General features: G+C 38.6%; 1 protein-coding gene across 1 annotated transcript; it reads left to right on the top strand.

Annotated features, from left to right (window-relative positions):
* The first annotated feature begins 13,556 nt into the window (after positions 1-13,556).
* On the top strand, positions 13,557-16,736 carry LOC132063260 (uncharacterized). The gene is made up of 2 exons (XM_059455726.1): positions 13,557-16,063; positions 16,406-16,736. Exon 1 carries the CDS (start codon positions 13,796-13,798, stop codon positions 16,049-16,051), a length of 2,256 nt encoding a protein of 751 aa, XP_059311709.1. The 5' UTR covers positions 13,557-13,795; the 3' UTR covers positions 16,052-16,063; positions 16,406-16,736.

Below are 16,736 nucleotides of genomic sequence, written 5' to 3'. Positions count from 1 at the left end.
AAAAATGTTATGAATATGCATGTTGAAGATTAGAGGTTTTGGATAGAATATGGAATTGGTGGAAATACTTGAATTCGTGAATATTGTTCGGAAAGTCATTGAAATATGTTTGAATAACCTTTAGTTAACAAGTGAATATGAATAATGATATTAGTTGGATATTGTGAGGTTGAATGGAATTTGTTGCCTTATGTAGAAAAGAAGATTATTTATCTTATAGTCGTGTTTTGTGACGATTATTGATATTCTTGGTATTGTTGTGTTGTGGTTGTTGATATTTTGGGCCGAGACATTCTCGGGGATGTGGAATTTAAGGGGAAAGATTTCGGTAGACAAGTATGGATTTAAGTTGGATTCATAAAAGCTTGAAACTCACATTTGGTAAATGTGACCATTTGTAGATTTTTGACGAAACGGGATTGAGATAAAGACGAGCGTAAACATAATTAAGGTATGTAAAGCCTATCTTTCCTTCTTTTGGCATGTCCTAGACCTACTAGGTTAAGAACGGAACCTCGGGGATAATTCTCTGCTCTTGGAAATCCGAGTTCGATTTTGCATACTATTCATTCAGCGCAATTGAATCATAATTCTTACATTTGGTTAAAGAATGTTTAAACCTTCGTAACTTTCGCAAATGTATTTGAATCGCTCCGAAACTCTTATAGATGACCTTAGGGAGCCTAATGTTTGTAATTTATGTCCGCCGCCTCGATTTGATCCGAGGTGGGCCCAAGTCCCGAGACTTCCCTTATTTGATTTGTTTGTTTCATTTTCGTATGATATGAAAAGGAAACGTTTTCCTATGACTCGAAGTCCGTTTGAAATGTCCTATAATGTCGTTTGAACGTTCATTACTATGAATGACACTAAGTTTTTCCGAAAATGACCTACGATGTGTTTTTCGAAAAATTGATAACTAAAAGTCCGTAACTTTTGATATATTAATTCCGATTAACTCGATACTCATTTTGAGCCTTCCGATACTAATGTAATGTATATGAAATTATGTGTCGAGTCTTGGAGTTTACTTTTAATATGCATATGGTTTCCCGCACTACTCGCTCGTGCCAATGATTATGACTTCCGTTCGCCGGCGCCGGCCGGTTTTGTGATCGTGCGCATTGTGACACATTCGGTAGTATGATGTGTTACGTTTTCGAGACCTCGCCATAGGGCCGTTACCGTTTATGGTGTTATGATGTGATATGGCATTTGATATATTCGATGATTTGATGTGTGTGATGTTATGATGTGTTCGGAGATGTACGGAGATTTGAAAACTCGGAGTATGATGTGTTGTGGCACCGGCGTCGGGGGTGACCACGTTCGAGCCTTATGCATGACTTTTATTTACATTTGTACATTTGCATTCGCGCGGTTTGATCTCGTTATTTATGTATTTGTTTGTATCTTCGACTCCGGCCATGATTTGGATTCTCGTACCTCCGCTTTACATACTCGGCACTTCTTTCGTACCGACCCCCTTTCTTCGGGTCGCGTTTCATGCCCAGGCAGACGCTCGGTTCGGTGATCCTCCGGCTTAGGCTACCATTCTCTATTTTGGAGTGCTCCCCTCGATCGGAGCCCACATTTGGTATATATGTTTTGCTATGTATATTCTGTACATTTGTGATTTCGTTTGGGCACGGCGGGCCCCGTCCCGTCATATGTTCGTATGTTGTTTGTTTGTAGAGACGTAGTCATATTTGTGGGTCATGGGTCCGGTTTGTTCGTATGTGAGTCTGTTTTGCGCCCTTAAGCGGCCCCGCATGTTACTATGGCCTATATGGCCCACATGTTTGTATGTATGCGTATGTCTGGGCGATGTGCATTCCGCCAGCTTTGATTTTGATATGATGAGTTTGCACGGCGACCGCTTGGCAGTAGCATTCGTTTCAGTATTGGTGTGATGTCTGCTATCTGTTATCGGTACGAATAGTGTCTGTTGAATCTGGATATGTCCTAATATGACAATTTGGTTCGTAAGTTTGTTTGGGTGCCTAAGTAGGGCACCGTCACGGCCCACGGGGCTGGGTCGTGACAAAAGTGGTATCAGAGCGGTTTGTCCTCGGAATGTCTACGAGTGCCGTGTCTCGTAGCAGTCTTGTTTATCGGTGTGTTGTGCACCACATCTATAAAACGTGAGGCTACGGACATCTAGGATGTTACCTTTTCTTTGGATCTTAGATCGTGCGATAGTAGCCGTGCTATTAGGATGACTCTTTTCTCGATCGATTGTTATATTTTTTTTTTTTCGATGCCTCCAAAGAAGGCAACGGCCGCCCGGTAAGGGCAAGGCAAGCCACGACAGAGAGAGACTAGCCGGGCCCGAGGGTTACTAGGGCCCGCACCTCGGACCATGCCCGATGTTGTGCCCCGCCGCAGGGTTCTACTATACCACTATCGGAGGGGCCGGATAAGCCCACCATTAGCTCCGTAGGCCCCGCCTCCCCCCGGCCGGGCGAGGACAGGGACGTTGAGGAGGCCGGCACCGTCGACGACGATAGTGGCGGGACAAGCCGCGGACGCGAGCGAGAGGCGATGGTGATGATGACAGCGTGATAGCTCGAGAGTTCGTGATTTCTTGACATGTGGCCCCCCCGAGTTTTTTGGGTCTAAGCCCGACGAGGACCCCCATGATTTCATTCGGCATATGCAGCGCTCGTTGAGATTGGTCAGGGCTTTAGAGACCGAGTCTGATGAGCTAGCCTCGCACAGGTTGCGAGATATTGCCCTTAATTGGTACGAGTCCGGGGCTGTCCGGGGTGAGAATGCTCCCCCCCTACTTGGGACGAGTTCATGGGCCGCTTTTCCCCGCCACTTTTTGCCCCGAGCTGCGGAGGGCAAGAGTTGATAGATTTTTGCAGATAAAGCGAGGGGTCGGAGTGTTCGTGAATATAATTTGGAATTTGATTCCCTGGCCCGATATGCACCTGCCCTAGTAGCAGATATGACCGACCGGATGCACCGGTACGTGATGGGATTAGATCGCTACTTGGTTGATAGTTGCATGGCAATGGCGTGTAGACGGATACGGACATCGCCCGACAGCCCTATGCACGGGTGGTATGGAAGACCGGCATAGGGAAGAGCAGCCCAAGAGGGATTATGACGAGAGGCGGCCCAAGAGGCCGCATCGGGGTATTTTGGAGTCCCGAGGCGGCGACCTCCCGCATTCGCCCTATGATATCCTCCTCCGTTAGGCCGGATACAGCGCTCCGCTAGTAGGCGATTTGATGGCGCAGGACCGACCGGGGCAAACAAGAGTTCCAGAGCCTCAGGTCCTCAGGCGAGTAGAGGTCCCGCCGACTCAGGCCACCTATGCCTAGGTGTTCATATTGTGGGAGATCGCGCCCTGTGGGAGTGCTACCGAGCTACAGGAGCCTCGTTTTTCTTGCGGCCGCCGTGGCCATATTATGCGAGATTGTCCGTGGGCGGGCGGTTCGTGGTGCGGCAAACTCGACGGGATCGATGCCGGTTCGTCATCTACTCCTTCGGGCCCACGCGCCCGCGGGGCGAAGTACGCCGACACCGGCCGGCCGCGCAGGCCGTGGCGGGGGTTCGATCTTAGCGGTCCTTCGAACCGCATATATGCTTTGACTAGTCGGCAGACCCGCAGGCACCACCGAACGTGGACCTGTGTATATTATTAATCTTTTCTTGATGAATATGTGTATTGATAGACTTATATTTCATTATATTACGTGATCTTCTTCTCTCGCGTGTTGGTAAAAGTAAGGTAAAAGTCCGAATCGAGAGTCATTTCGAGATAGCCATATATACAGGTAAGTCGAATAGGGAATTTGGATGGCTAAGATGGTAGACCATATGACAGGGGACAAACGACCCCTTTAGATTGAAGTGGGACCCGCTATGAAAACTTTCCGAAAAATTTGTTAGGACCCCGATTTGTCCTAGAATTATGCGACAAAGGTTGCGTAGGGGAGTGGACGTGACTATCCCAGCATCAAGACACAAAAATGCCTTAAAGTTTCGAGGTTAAGCGTGCTGGGGCCAGAGCAATTCTGGGATGGGTGACCCCCCCCTGGGAAGTGTGCTAAAGTGGTAAATGAAAGATGCACATTTGTGGTATTATAAATGAATTGGGGTAAGATGTAAGGTAAGGTGAGATGATATGTTGAGGTAGGCTAAACGAAACGTCGGCAGGAGAAGTTTTTATAAATCACTGAAGCATTAGTGGAAGTGGTCTGATTTTAATCAAACTTCTGTTTGTTATACTTCTGCGCCTTTGATTTTGATAAGACTCCGTCTATTATACCTCTGTACTTCTGAATCCGATTACGTTTCTGTCTGATACGTCTCTGTACGTCCGACTCTGATTACAAATCTGTCCGATATTTCTCTGTACGTCTGACTCTGATCACGGATCTGTTTTGTTTGGCATATTTTCATACGTCTGACTCTGACTACGGATCTATCCGATATAGTTCAGTATATCTGACTCTGATTATGGGTTTGCCCGATATGCTCCTGTGCGTCTGCCTCTGATCACGAATTTGCTTGATATAACGTATGCTATACTTCTGTGCTTTTGATCTTCTGGTCCTGATGAAGATTCTGTTCGCCATATATCTTATTTGAGATTGTACGAGCCGCAAAACTAATAAGGATTCCGAGCAACCCGAATATGGTAACGTTGGAAGAGGATAAAAAGGAGTTGGAAAACGCATGCCCTTACGAGTGTTCAGATCAGATACGAGTATGTAGTTAGTAAAAGGACCTCCCCGGAAACGTTTGTGAGACCTATAAGGCTAGTTTAACATTCGAGGACGAATGTTCTAAAGGGGGGGAGGATGTTATATCCGGCATTTTAGCATATTCGGAAAATGCGAAACAATTTCGATTTGTAAAGAATAAGGTCATATGTTGATTGGGATTAAGATATGTGTGTGTTGTTCATGAAAAATAGTGGTGTGGAAATACGGAGGAAGGCCAAGGGCAAAATTGGAATCTTGGAAATTTGTTTCGGGAATTTGCAAAATATGATTCATAAGTAATTGGGCTCAAAAAAAAAAAAAAAAAATTGAGGCCCAAGAGATGTGGGTGGCCGGCCATATCTTTGGCCCAAACCCATGGAAATTGTCATGTGACTAACATGTGGTGATCATTATATAAGGATTATTATCCTTAGAAACTTCAAGAAAACAAAGGAAAAATCAAGAAAAAAAAGAAAGGCCATTCGGCCAAGAGAAAAAAGGGAAAGAGAAAAAAAAAAAAATTCTTGGAGCCTTAGTCTTTGATTCAAAATCTTGTTCTTCGTGAATTCTTACTAAGTTCAAGACGCTCTTCGACGTGGTACAATTAGTTTGGGGAAAGAACTACGTTTGCGGCAAGTTGAAATTTGAAGGAAAGGTATGAATTTTATGTTTTAAGTTATGGAATAAGTTTATATGTTATAATGATTAGAATTAGATGAGAATTATGAAAGTGTGGTGTGTGTGTGCATGGCGTGTGTGTGTATGAAGGGTATGTTTGGCCGTGTGCCATGTAGTGTGGAGGAGAGATGAATTAAATTTTATTTAGTTGTGTTGTTGCGATGTTTGTGATGAAAAGAAAGATTTAATGAGTCAAGTTGGTGTTGAAGTTGGTTGTATGTTGTTATGAGAAATTTATGTGATTTTTATATAGTCTTTATATAATGATGAAAGTAAGATCTTAGATGTGAATTATGATTATGAGTTATGAAATTGGAAGATGGAAAAATGTTATGAATATGCATGTTGAAGATTAGAGGTTTTGGATAGAATATGAAATTGGTGGAAATACTTGAATTCGTGAATATTGTTCGGAAAGTCATTGAAATATGTTTGAATAGCTTGATTAGCAAGTGAATATGAATAATGATGTTAGTTGGATATGGTGTTGAATGGGTTGTTGTATGTAGAAAAGAAGATTATTTATCTTATAGCTATGTCTGTTTTCGGGGGTGCTATTCTTGGTATTGTTGTGTTGAGTTGTTGATATTTTGGGCCAAAATTTTGGTAGACAAGTATTAAACCAAGATTGAAAGTTAAAGTCTCATGAATTGAAACTCACATTTGGTAACAATGACCATTTGTAGATTTTGCGAAACGGGATTGAATTAAAGCGAGCATAAGACGTAATTAAAGGTATGTAAAGCCTACCTTTTCTTCTTTTGGCATGTCCTAGTCATACTAGGTTAAGATTGGAACCTCGGGGATAATTCTTGCTCTTGGAAATTCGAGTTCGATTTTGCATACTATTCATTCGAGCGCAATTGAACTATAATTCTTACAATTGGTTGAAAGAATGCTTAAACCTTCGTAACTTTCGCAAATGAATCCGAATCGCTCCGAAACATTTATAGGTAACCTTATGGATCCTAATGTTTGTAATTTATGTCCGCCGCCTCGATTTGATCTTGAGGTGGGCCGCAAGTCCCGAGAATTCCCTTATTTGATTTGTTTGTTTCATTTTCGTATGATATGAGAAGGAAACGTTTGCCTATGACTCTAAGGTTCGTTTGAAATGTCCTATAATGATATTTGAACGTTCATTATTATGAATGATACTAAATTCCCGAAGAATGACCACGATGTGTTTTTGAAAAATTGATAATTTAAAAGTCTGTAAATTTTGTATATTAATTCGACTAACTCGATACTCATTTTGAGCCTTCGATCCTAAGTGTTCGTATATGAAATTATGTGTCGAGTCCTGGAATTTACTTTTTAAATTTGCATATGGTTTACGCACTACTGCGCTCGTGCCAATGATTGCGACTTCGTTCGCCGGTGCCGGGCCGGTTTTGTGATCGTGCGCATTGTGACACATTCGGCGGTATGATGTGTTACGGTTCCGGACCTCGCCATAGGGCCGATTCCGTTTATGGTGTTATCATGTGATATGGCATTTGATATATTCGATGATTTGATGTGTGTGATGTTATGATGTGTTCGGAGATGTACGGAGATTTGAAAACACGGAGTATGATGTGTTGTGGCACCGGCGTCGGGGGTGACCACGTTCCCGAGCTTATGCATGATTTTTATTTGCATTTTGTACATTTGCATTCCGCACGTTTGATCCGTTATTTCCGTATTTGTTTACGTATCTTCGACTCCGGCCATGATTTGGATTCTCGTACCTCCTTTTACATACTCGGTACTTCTTTCGTACCGACCCCCGATTCTTCGGGGTCGCGTTTCGTGCCGCCAGTACGTACGCTCGGTTGGGCGATCCTCCGCTTAGGCTACCATTCCCTTACTTTGGAGTGCTCCCCGATCCGGAGCTCCAATTTGGTATATATGTTTTGCTATGTATATTACATTTGTGATCGTTTGGGCACGGCGGTGGGCCCCCGTCCCGTCATATGTTCGTATGTCTATTTTTTGTCAGCAGCAGAACCGTAGTCATATTTGTGGGTCATGGGTCCGGTTTGTTCGTATATGATTCGATTTGCGTCTTAAGCGGCCCCGCATGTTACTTATGGCCTATATGGCCCACATGTACGTTGTATGTGTATGTACGGGCGATGTGCATTCCGCCGGTTTTGATTTTGATATGATGACTTTGCACGGGCGACCGACATTGGACGTAGCATTCGTTTAAGATTTGTGTGATGTTCGCTATCGGTTATCGGTACGATTAATATCTCCGTTGAATCTGGATATGCCCTAATATGACAATTTGGTTCATAAGTTTGTTTGGGTGCCTAAGTAGGGCACCAGTCACGGCCCACGGGGCTGGGTCGTGACAAAAAAAAACCGACAATAATTGGTTTGGTTTGGTTTTAGCTAAAAAAGGTCAAACCGAATTAAATCAACCCAACATTATAGGTATTCAATTTTGAAAAATACTTTATACATAAAAATAATTATTTGTAATGTAATTTATAAATATGTCTTAAATTTTTTCATAGTTTTCTTTGTCTTTTATCATATTATTTTAAATTTGGACTAAAATTTTGAATGTCAATAATCTTTATATCCCATGAATGTTAGTAACATAAATAAAGTCTAAAATCAAAACCAACTCAATACTAATGCTAACAAAAGAAATTCAATTCTAATACTAGGAATGACAATAATATTGGATATCTATTCTTTAATTTTGCATTAAGTGGTTTAGAGAGTGAAAATACATAACTTAATTTTATTTTTTTCTTTGTCATGTAATTAATACTTATTAACTGTACTTATTTTAGCATGACTTAGTATTTTTAGATTACGGAAAAGGGTCAAATATACCCATGTACTATGGGAAAAGGTTCAAATATACCCAAATATCTCGTTATCTTATTGGTTTATGCCCCGAAAAAGGTTCATCCGTTAAGATTGTAATTGAATATTTAATCTCCCGTGACGTTTGATGAGGTGAATCTTGCCACCAAATTCACTAACTCATATTACTCAGTTTCAGGTGGAGGGTTTTCATTATTTCTAATGTGGATGTTGTAATACAATTCGCTTGCAGTAGTGTTAAGGTCAAGGTAAAGTAAAGAAATTTAAGCTGCACTAGCATTTCTCCTTGATTGCTGAATCCTCACGTGTTTGTCGACCCGATTCTGTTTTCATGTCTCTTCAAATTTGATCGGAAAAAAAATAAACTTGAAAGGAAAAGAAACTCCAGTAAAAGGAGAACTAATCTAATGTCCTCTTAACTGAGAAGGAAAAGTGTGTTTCATTTTCCAGAATAGTCTCGCCTCGAGCATGCATTATTAGTCACTTACTAAAACATCTTGTCCAATCCCACCATTGTATTAAGGACAACAGTTCTGTTATAATGCATCGACGGTAGTAAATTTTTCTTACTCATGAATGATGAATCTGACCATCAGTAACTTAAAATAAGTAGCAGGAAGTAAATTTAGTGGTGCATGGAGGGGTAAAATGGGTTAGGGGCATTGAGGTGGCTTTACGTGACATCAACCGTCATCAAATGGCAGTCTTGGCGTAGATTAGATATCCTTCGGACAATCTTATGAGAGATGGGGTATATTTGAACCTTTTCTCATAATACAAGAATATATTTGAACCAATAGTATAACGGCAGGGGTATATTTGAACCTTTTCCCATAGTACAGGGGTACATTTGGCCCTTTTCCGTTTAGATTATGATCATTTTCTTTATGGCTTATTAAATAGCGATATTTATTTTAATCGATTTTATTATCTTTGTTGTTGAATATTTTGATAAAATGTCATCACTCATCTCACATTTTATATTATATTCCTAAAAAACGCCTTAATTATACAGTTGTATCTTACTAGGATTAAATAAATACTTGAAGTAAAAGTTATATATTTTGTATGAAGACTTTTCTGGTAAAAAATCCGAAAAAACCCGAAGTTGAAAAACCCTAATTTTATTGGTTTGGTTTATAAAATTAAAAACCCGACACAATTGGTTTGATTTGATATTTGAAAAATCCGAACCAACCTAATCCATGTACACCCCTGACCACTAATTAGTGTAGTTAGATCCTAACCTTCACATCAACGGGTGAAAACCTAATTTATATGTTATTGTGAAACTTCTCCAATATTAGCAAAGAATAGTTATTTTGTGTAATAATTATATGATGAAATACATTCGAAGAAAAATCAATTACGATTATCCGCACGACATTTTACTTGAACCTTATTGTCACTTGAGTTAAATTTTATTGATGAAAAGTAATAGATACCCGACAAAATAATTGAAGTAAGTGTAAACTGACCAAACATCACCATCTTAAAAACAAGAGATAAAAGACTATCGCTATAGTGGCTTGGAACAAAGGCAAGGATAAAGAAGGGTAACTCAAAAATCCTGTCAAGGGTACATGTATACATTTGACAAGACATGATAGCACCATGCACTTCTTGTAGGAAATGACTTCGATTTATATCCACATTTCTCATGCATGGATGGTGCCAGAAAGTTAGGGACAAAAAAAGAAGTAATCACTTTACATTATTGAGTTAGTAACATTATCAATATAACGAAAAATGATAGCCATTTTAATGGTAAACTCGCGTAATTACAAATTAAATTAAAATAATGAAAGTTGATTTAAATGATGTAATTGGCCACTTAATTCGTAGAGCGGTGTTGGCATCAACACTAGTTTGAACAAAGCTTGCAAGTCGTGTTTTTTTTTTTTTTTAATGTAATTCAGTAGCATCAAGTTTGAAACTTGCAAGTCGTTTTTTTCTTTCCAAAACTAAAAACGTTGAGATAATATGTTAATCTTTTTGTTGACTAGAATGCATTTGAAACATAAAAAGAAGTTCAACGGTAAATCTATTAGCCGATAATAGTTTTAAAAATTTCGATAGTATTAGAACGCAATGGCGTACGCAGAATTTTTTATAAGTGGTCTCGACATTTAAAAAAACAAACAAATGAATAATTGATGTAAAAATAAAGGTTGGAGAACGACTTAATTTTCGATGTTAGGATTTAGCTTTAGACTTTATTGTTATGCACAGTTCGTTCAAGTTTTTAATTTCGACAACTCTACCTATTCTGAATCTTAGCCTGGCTAGTTTATTATCTCCCAACTTGACAAGGAACTGCAAGCTCGAATCCGGTTGGCAACATATACTTTTTTTAGTACCACTAAAATATAAAAACGTGAAAATAGATGAAGCTAGGTGCCCTTACTGTGGCTCGAACTCGGGAAGGCCACTTCTCAAGTGAAGCACAAATCAACGAACCAACGAGGCTCAACTGTTTAAGTTGTATCATTTATAATTTGGGTACATCTATGACGATATATATATATACAAAAAAGTTTCGACTAAGGGGTGTTGGATGACACCCCTGGGCATAGGGTGGATCCGCCCCTGTTAGAATGATTATTGTCTTAACTTATTTGATTCTTAGAAGCAGGTGGTTTCGCCTAACTTAAGACGGAGTAAGCCATATTAACCATCAATTTGCCTCCGCGAGAGGTGATGTACTTGCATGCAATGTTTATATCAAATCAAACAATTTAATTTTAGCGTTTAAAAATTAAATGAAGAATGTTAAGTGACAATAACGTATTCATGATAGACAAATATCTAGTATTCATTGTAAACACCAAGCGCGAGTAAATTTTTTTACCTAATAATAATTGTGAAAAAGAGACGCTCATTACATTTTTATTTCTTTTGAAAATTGGCAATTTTGTGCCGAAGTGTACGGAATAAGATTAATTAACTAAATTATTAAAGTAATTGGGTCGTCGATCGGTGGAATCTATCTGACCCTTTAGATTTTTGTTACCGAATCCCTTTAGATTCATAGAGCCCGATTTTACTTGCAGATTAGTTCTCATAATTTCTTGCATCTTCTTTTGTTTAGATAGACTAATTAAACTACATCATTACCTATAATAGTTATAATATAATATGTAAAAGCACTTTGATTTGAGCGCAAATATATTTCAGTGAAAGTGAATAAGCCCAAAACTATTACGTATAATCACATAATTAAATATTAAAGAATAATTCCATGATCAAAATAAAATAAAATAAAAAAGAGTCCAAATTTATCCTTATACCATTCGAAATTGTCATTTGACTTTTGGTCAATTCATACCCTTGTTGTTGAATATCATTTAGTATTTGCCACTTTGCAAATTAAGAGAGCTCCATGATAAAAATGAGTGAATCTCCCAATATCAAATTCTTCAACAACAGAAAAAAAAAAAGTTCAAATTTACGTCTCGATTTTTATAGTTTAAAATTACCCTCACATTGTAGTTTCTTTGGGGGTCAAAGGACTTATTCCTAACGACAATGATACAATTAGACCAAAAATCTAACGAAAAGTTAAATTACTATCACAAATAATACAGAAGCAAATATGACCATTTTCACAAACATAAAAAAACCAAACATGCCCCCTGTTAAAGAAAACTATAGACATTCTTCATTTTCTAGTTTAGCACTACTTCTTTTGCTTTTCCTTCCTTAAAGAGAAAGCAAAGAGAAAAGAGGTGAGGAGCGTCTGAAAAAATCAGGTTTACAAAGACGCTCCTCCTCATGGTGGGTAGGGTCCTAGTAATATCTCAACTTTTTAGCCGACCATTTGCTCAAATTCCTTTTTGTGCCAAAATGCGTGGCTATCTCCACTAACTTTTTACTTTTGGAAAAAAAGTAAAATAAATTAAAGGAGTCCATGGATTTTGTATGGTCAACTAAATCACCCTAGAATACAAGATTTGTCTTCTGCATATTCCCATTTCTTTACTTTACTTTTATATAAAGCACAAAAAGAAATAAAGAAAAAAGGAACTATACTCATCCACCATCAACATAATCCCTAATATTTTAAAAAAGATCCACTACTGTTGTAGCTTTTCAATTAGAAATAGGAGTATGATTTTTTATAAGGTTTAATACTTGAAAATAAACGACTTGGGCGTATTAAAGATCTACATCATCAGCTAAACTATATATCATGCTCCCTTAATTTATGCCATTGTTGTTGTCCAACTAAGTTGATTTTAACTAAACTTGGTACTCCTAATCTCCAATCAAATTTTCATTTTTCAAAAAATAGACAATTTTTTATATAACTTATAAAAAATTTAGCTTTAATATCATCCCAAAATGCCAAGTTATTTTACTGCGAAAACTGCCATCCCTAAAATATAAAGTTGAGGATACTTCAGCCATTTCATAGAATACATAACAATGGAAATCTGTAATGACTCCTCACATAATACCTTCTAGGGCCGTTTGGTTACGGGGATTAGAGAGTTATCCTAGTATAAAATTTGAGATTAAATTTGTCCAGTACTTCATTACGAGCATTAACTAAACCAGAATAAAATATACCCAAAATTTAGGATTAACTATCCTATATAAAAACTAAACTCGGGATAACCTTATTCTGAACCAAACCACCTTTCAGATATTAAAACAGAGACAGTGCCATATCTTTTGAGTTCCCTTTCTTTGTCACGCAGTATATCACAATAGTGCACAATAGAATGAGTATAAAAGAAGGGAAAAGGGTCAAAAATTCCCCTTTACTTTGGGAATAGGGTTAAAAATTTCCTCCATTATAAATTTGGGTTAAAAATATCCTACCGTCATTAAAATTTTCAAATATACCCTTGTCTTAACGGAAATCCCCAAAATAACCCGATTTCATTTTTAAACCTGCTCCATTTAAACTCGACCCAACTAAATAAAATTCTCATATGGGTTACTCGCTCCTGTGCCTAGTGGCTCCAAATGTAGGACTCGGGAACAAGTTGATCGCATATGGATTTTTTATGTAGTTGGATCGAGTTTAAATGGAGCGGGCTTAAAAATAAAATTGAGTTATTTTAGGAGATTTGGGGATTTCTGTTAAAATAGGGGTATATTTAAAACTTTAATGACGGGAGGGTATTTTTAACTCAAATTTGTAATGGAGGATATTTTTAGCTCTTTTTTATAGGGCCATTTTTGACCCTTTTCCCTAAATATAAAATGGCCACAGGGCCCCATGACCTCCCCATTAGTTCATATCAGCATCTAATTCTTATCTTAATCTTATTATTAAAAATAAAAAGTTTCCCACATGACAAATCATGTAACACCAAAAAGCAAGAGACCCCAACACACACACAGAAAAAACAAGACAAGAAATAAACATTAGGCTGCTGCAAACCACCAAAGGAAATAAACCTTTGGAATCTCTGGTAGTTGAGATTTCAAAAACTGCCTTTCTTCATGAACTGAAAGTCTCCATCTCAAGAAGAAGAAACACCCCACCTGAAATCCAAAATCCTTGCGGTTTTCCTTTGAAAAGAATATATCTTTCTTTTTCCAAACCAATTAAGATGGTGCAAAGAAAGGTTCCTAACAAGCTTGGTATCAAAACTGATCATATTAAAGCCAACAAGCAAATGATGAACCACAAACCATCTTTGCCAACATCACAAAACCATGATATCAAGAAAAAGATGATGAAGAAATCAGGCAAAACCAAACTCTCAGAATATGAAATCTGTCACTCACCCAAATTCAGAAAATATGTACCTCAACCGGGAAAGCCACCACCGACTACTAATTCTTCAACACCAAAGAAGCAGCAGCAGTCAACATCCACTCCAAATTATATGAAGTCCACCAGCAGCTCTGTTGCAAGGAAAGAGCAATCTCAGGTTAGTTCAAGGAGCCCTCAAACTTATTCTCAAAGTTCTAGCAGAAAGAATTCAAATAGTAACTCAAAGTTCGGCTCAGCTAGTTCTGTTAATAAACCAACTAGAAGTTTATTAGCTAGAACTCCTAGTTTTAAACCAGTAAGAGTTTCAGCAAAGAAATCATGTTCCCCAGTTCTTCTCAACTTCCAAGTAGAGAGAGCTACATGTTCATCAACTTTGAAAGAGACCATGTTTCCTTCATACCTTGAACTTAGTCCTGGAGGAACAGAATCAGATGGAACTTCTGTCTTCAAGGTTTGCCCCTACACATATTGCTCTCTTAATGGTCATCATCATCCTCCCTTGCCTCCATTAAAGTATTTCTTGTCAGCGAGAAGGCGTACGTTAAAGACTCAGAGGAATTTCAAGTTGGGATGCCTCTCTTCCCGTCGAGCTAATCCCCATGGATTAGGCTTGAACGAGAATGTACCAAAACAAATAGAGAGTACCACAGAGAAGGTCGCTCCTCTGACAAATGAAGATGAAAGAGAGTTTTTTGTTGAAATTTATAGCAAAGAAAGGGAAGAGATGAATGATACCGTTGGCACAAAAACCAACTCGGTAGATGATTATAACATCACTGATTCTTCTGCCACTGGTCTTGATCAAAAGAGAGAAGCCATTTCAGCAGAAGTCAACATTTGTCCTGCAGAGAATCCGAATGAAGGTGCTAGTGAAGAAATCTATATACCACCCATGGTTCAAGAAGAAGCGGATTTTGAATCTTTGAGTATGCATACTGAGTTAGAGATAGAGGACACAGCAGAAGAGCTAGAATCTGAAGCTTCTGATATGGACTGGGATGTAGAGAAGTACTATGCATACAGCGAAGATGAAATAGGTTCAATCTCAAATGATATGGATCCCATCACTCTGGTTGATGATGATGAATTTTTCAACGAGGAGTTCATGGAGAAATCATCTAATCCTGAAATTCTATCTGATAACACTCTGGAAGAGTCCTTGGAGAAAGGAAGTATCATCTCTGGAACAAGTTATGGTTATGATGATTCCCAATCTTCTTGTTCACATACAGAATTTGACATTGATGAGTATGTTGAAGTGTCTCAAGACACTTCATTTAACTATCTAGATGTCGATTTCATTCTGGATGGTGAAATAACTGAGAAGCCAGATGATCAGCATGGTTCCTGCCTAGCAGACAGCGAGACAGAAACAATGGATTATCAAGAGCTCAATTTTTGCTATCTTAATGAAGTGCAAGATGAAACATGCAAGGACAATGAAAAAAGTTCTGATGAAAACATTGTGGTCGAGATGGAAGACACGGAAACAAAAACAGATTGCTGTGAACAAGGAAATGAAAATGGCCATGGCAATAATGATAAACAGTTGGTAGTACAAGCAGATCTCAAGAGCAAGACTAATGAAGACCATACAATCCATCAAGCTGAAGATGAAACTGAAAATGCCAATAATGTCAAAGAGGATCCAACAACTGACGCAAGCGCGGAAAAGGTGAACCAAATCAAAGATAAGAAGACACAAGCAAAATATGATTTGAGTGAAGAACTGTCTGAGAGCAACAGAAACCTGAGAGGAATAGAAAGGCGCAAGGACACTAAGGAGACAAAGGAATTGAGAGAATTCAACCCGCGACAACCAAATTTCCTGCCAGTGGAGGCAGATCCAGATCCAGAGAAAGTTGATCTTAAGCATCAGATGATGGATGATAGGAAAACCGCAGAGGACTGGATGCTCGATTTTGCACTCCGACGAGCAGTGGACAAACTTGCACCAGCTCGCAAAAGAAAGGTTGCATTGCTCGTCGAAGCTTTCGAAACAGTCATTCCAACATCTAAATGGGAACCTCAACTCAGGCGCAGCACAGCAGGATTTGCACGTCCTAGACCAATTCAGGCTTGCAACTGATGCCAGTTCAAGGTCAGTACAAAACTGTAGCATTTAACACTCCCTCCGTCCCGATTTATGACATTTTTTTACTATTTAGTCTAGTAAAAATTTAACTTGACTTCCTATTTTACCCTTCATGATGATCTATAGCGACACGTTTCTCTATGGCTTGTTTCAGACAACAAGTTTCAAAAGTATTTCTTTCTTAAATCATTCAAACAATGTCACATTAATTGGACGGAGGGAGCACAATTCTATCCTTATATGTCATAATCAAACTAGTGTAATCAGAATTCTAGATCAAATCTTGAAATAAATGAAGTTGGTTTTATAGAAGAGTCACAATGAACACATGCTTTAATTGTGGCACAGGTGGACATCAGCGCGGAGCTAGTAAGAAAGTCTTTCGTCCAGGAACAACTGGCTTGTTGCTCACAGGTTACAACCCTCCAATATGTGCAAAGATTTCAGCTTAATGGCATTAAAGGAATTGATTGGGATTAGATGATGGAAAACATCATCACGGATTCTGTTGTAACTTAATAGAACCTGATGTTGTGCTTATTTCTTAAGGATGATGCCTAGCCATACTTTAGTAGTGTTGTGAAAGGTTTTATGTACTTCAATCTATGGTTTTATCTACAGTTGGCTAATATTTCTTATATGTATGCTAACATGTTATGGTACAATGATCTTCAACTAT

The sequence above is a fragment of the Lycium ferocissimum genome, chromosome 7, assembly GCF_029784015.1.
Source record: "Lycium ferocissimum isolate CSIRO_LF1 chromosome 7, AGI_CSIRO_Lferr_CH_V1, whole genome shotgun sequence".
NCBI lineage: Eukaryota > Viridiplantae > Streptophyta > Magnoliopsida > Solanales > Solanaceae > Lycium > Lycium ferocissimum.
This window is presented reverse-complemented; position numbering and strand designations above follow the sequence as displayed.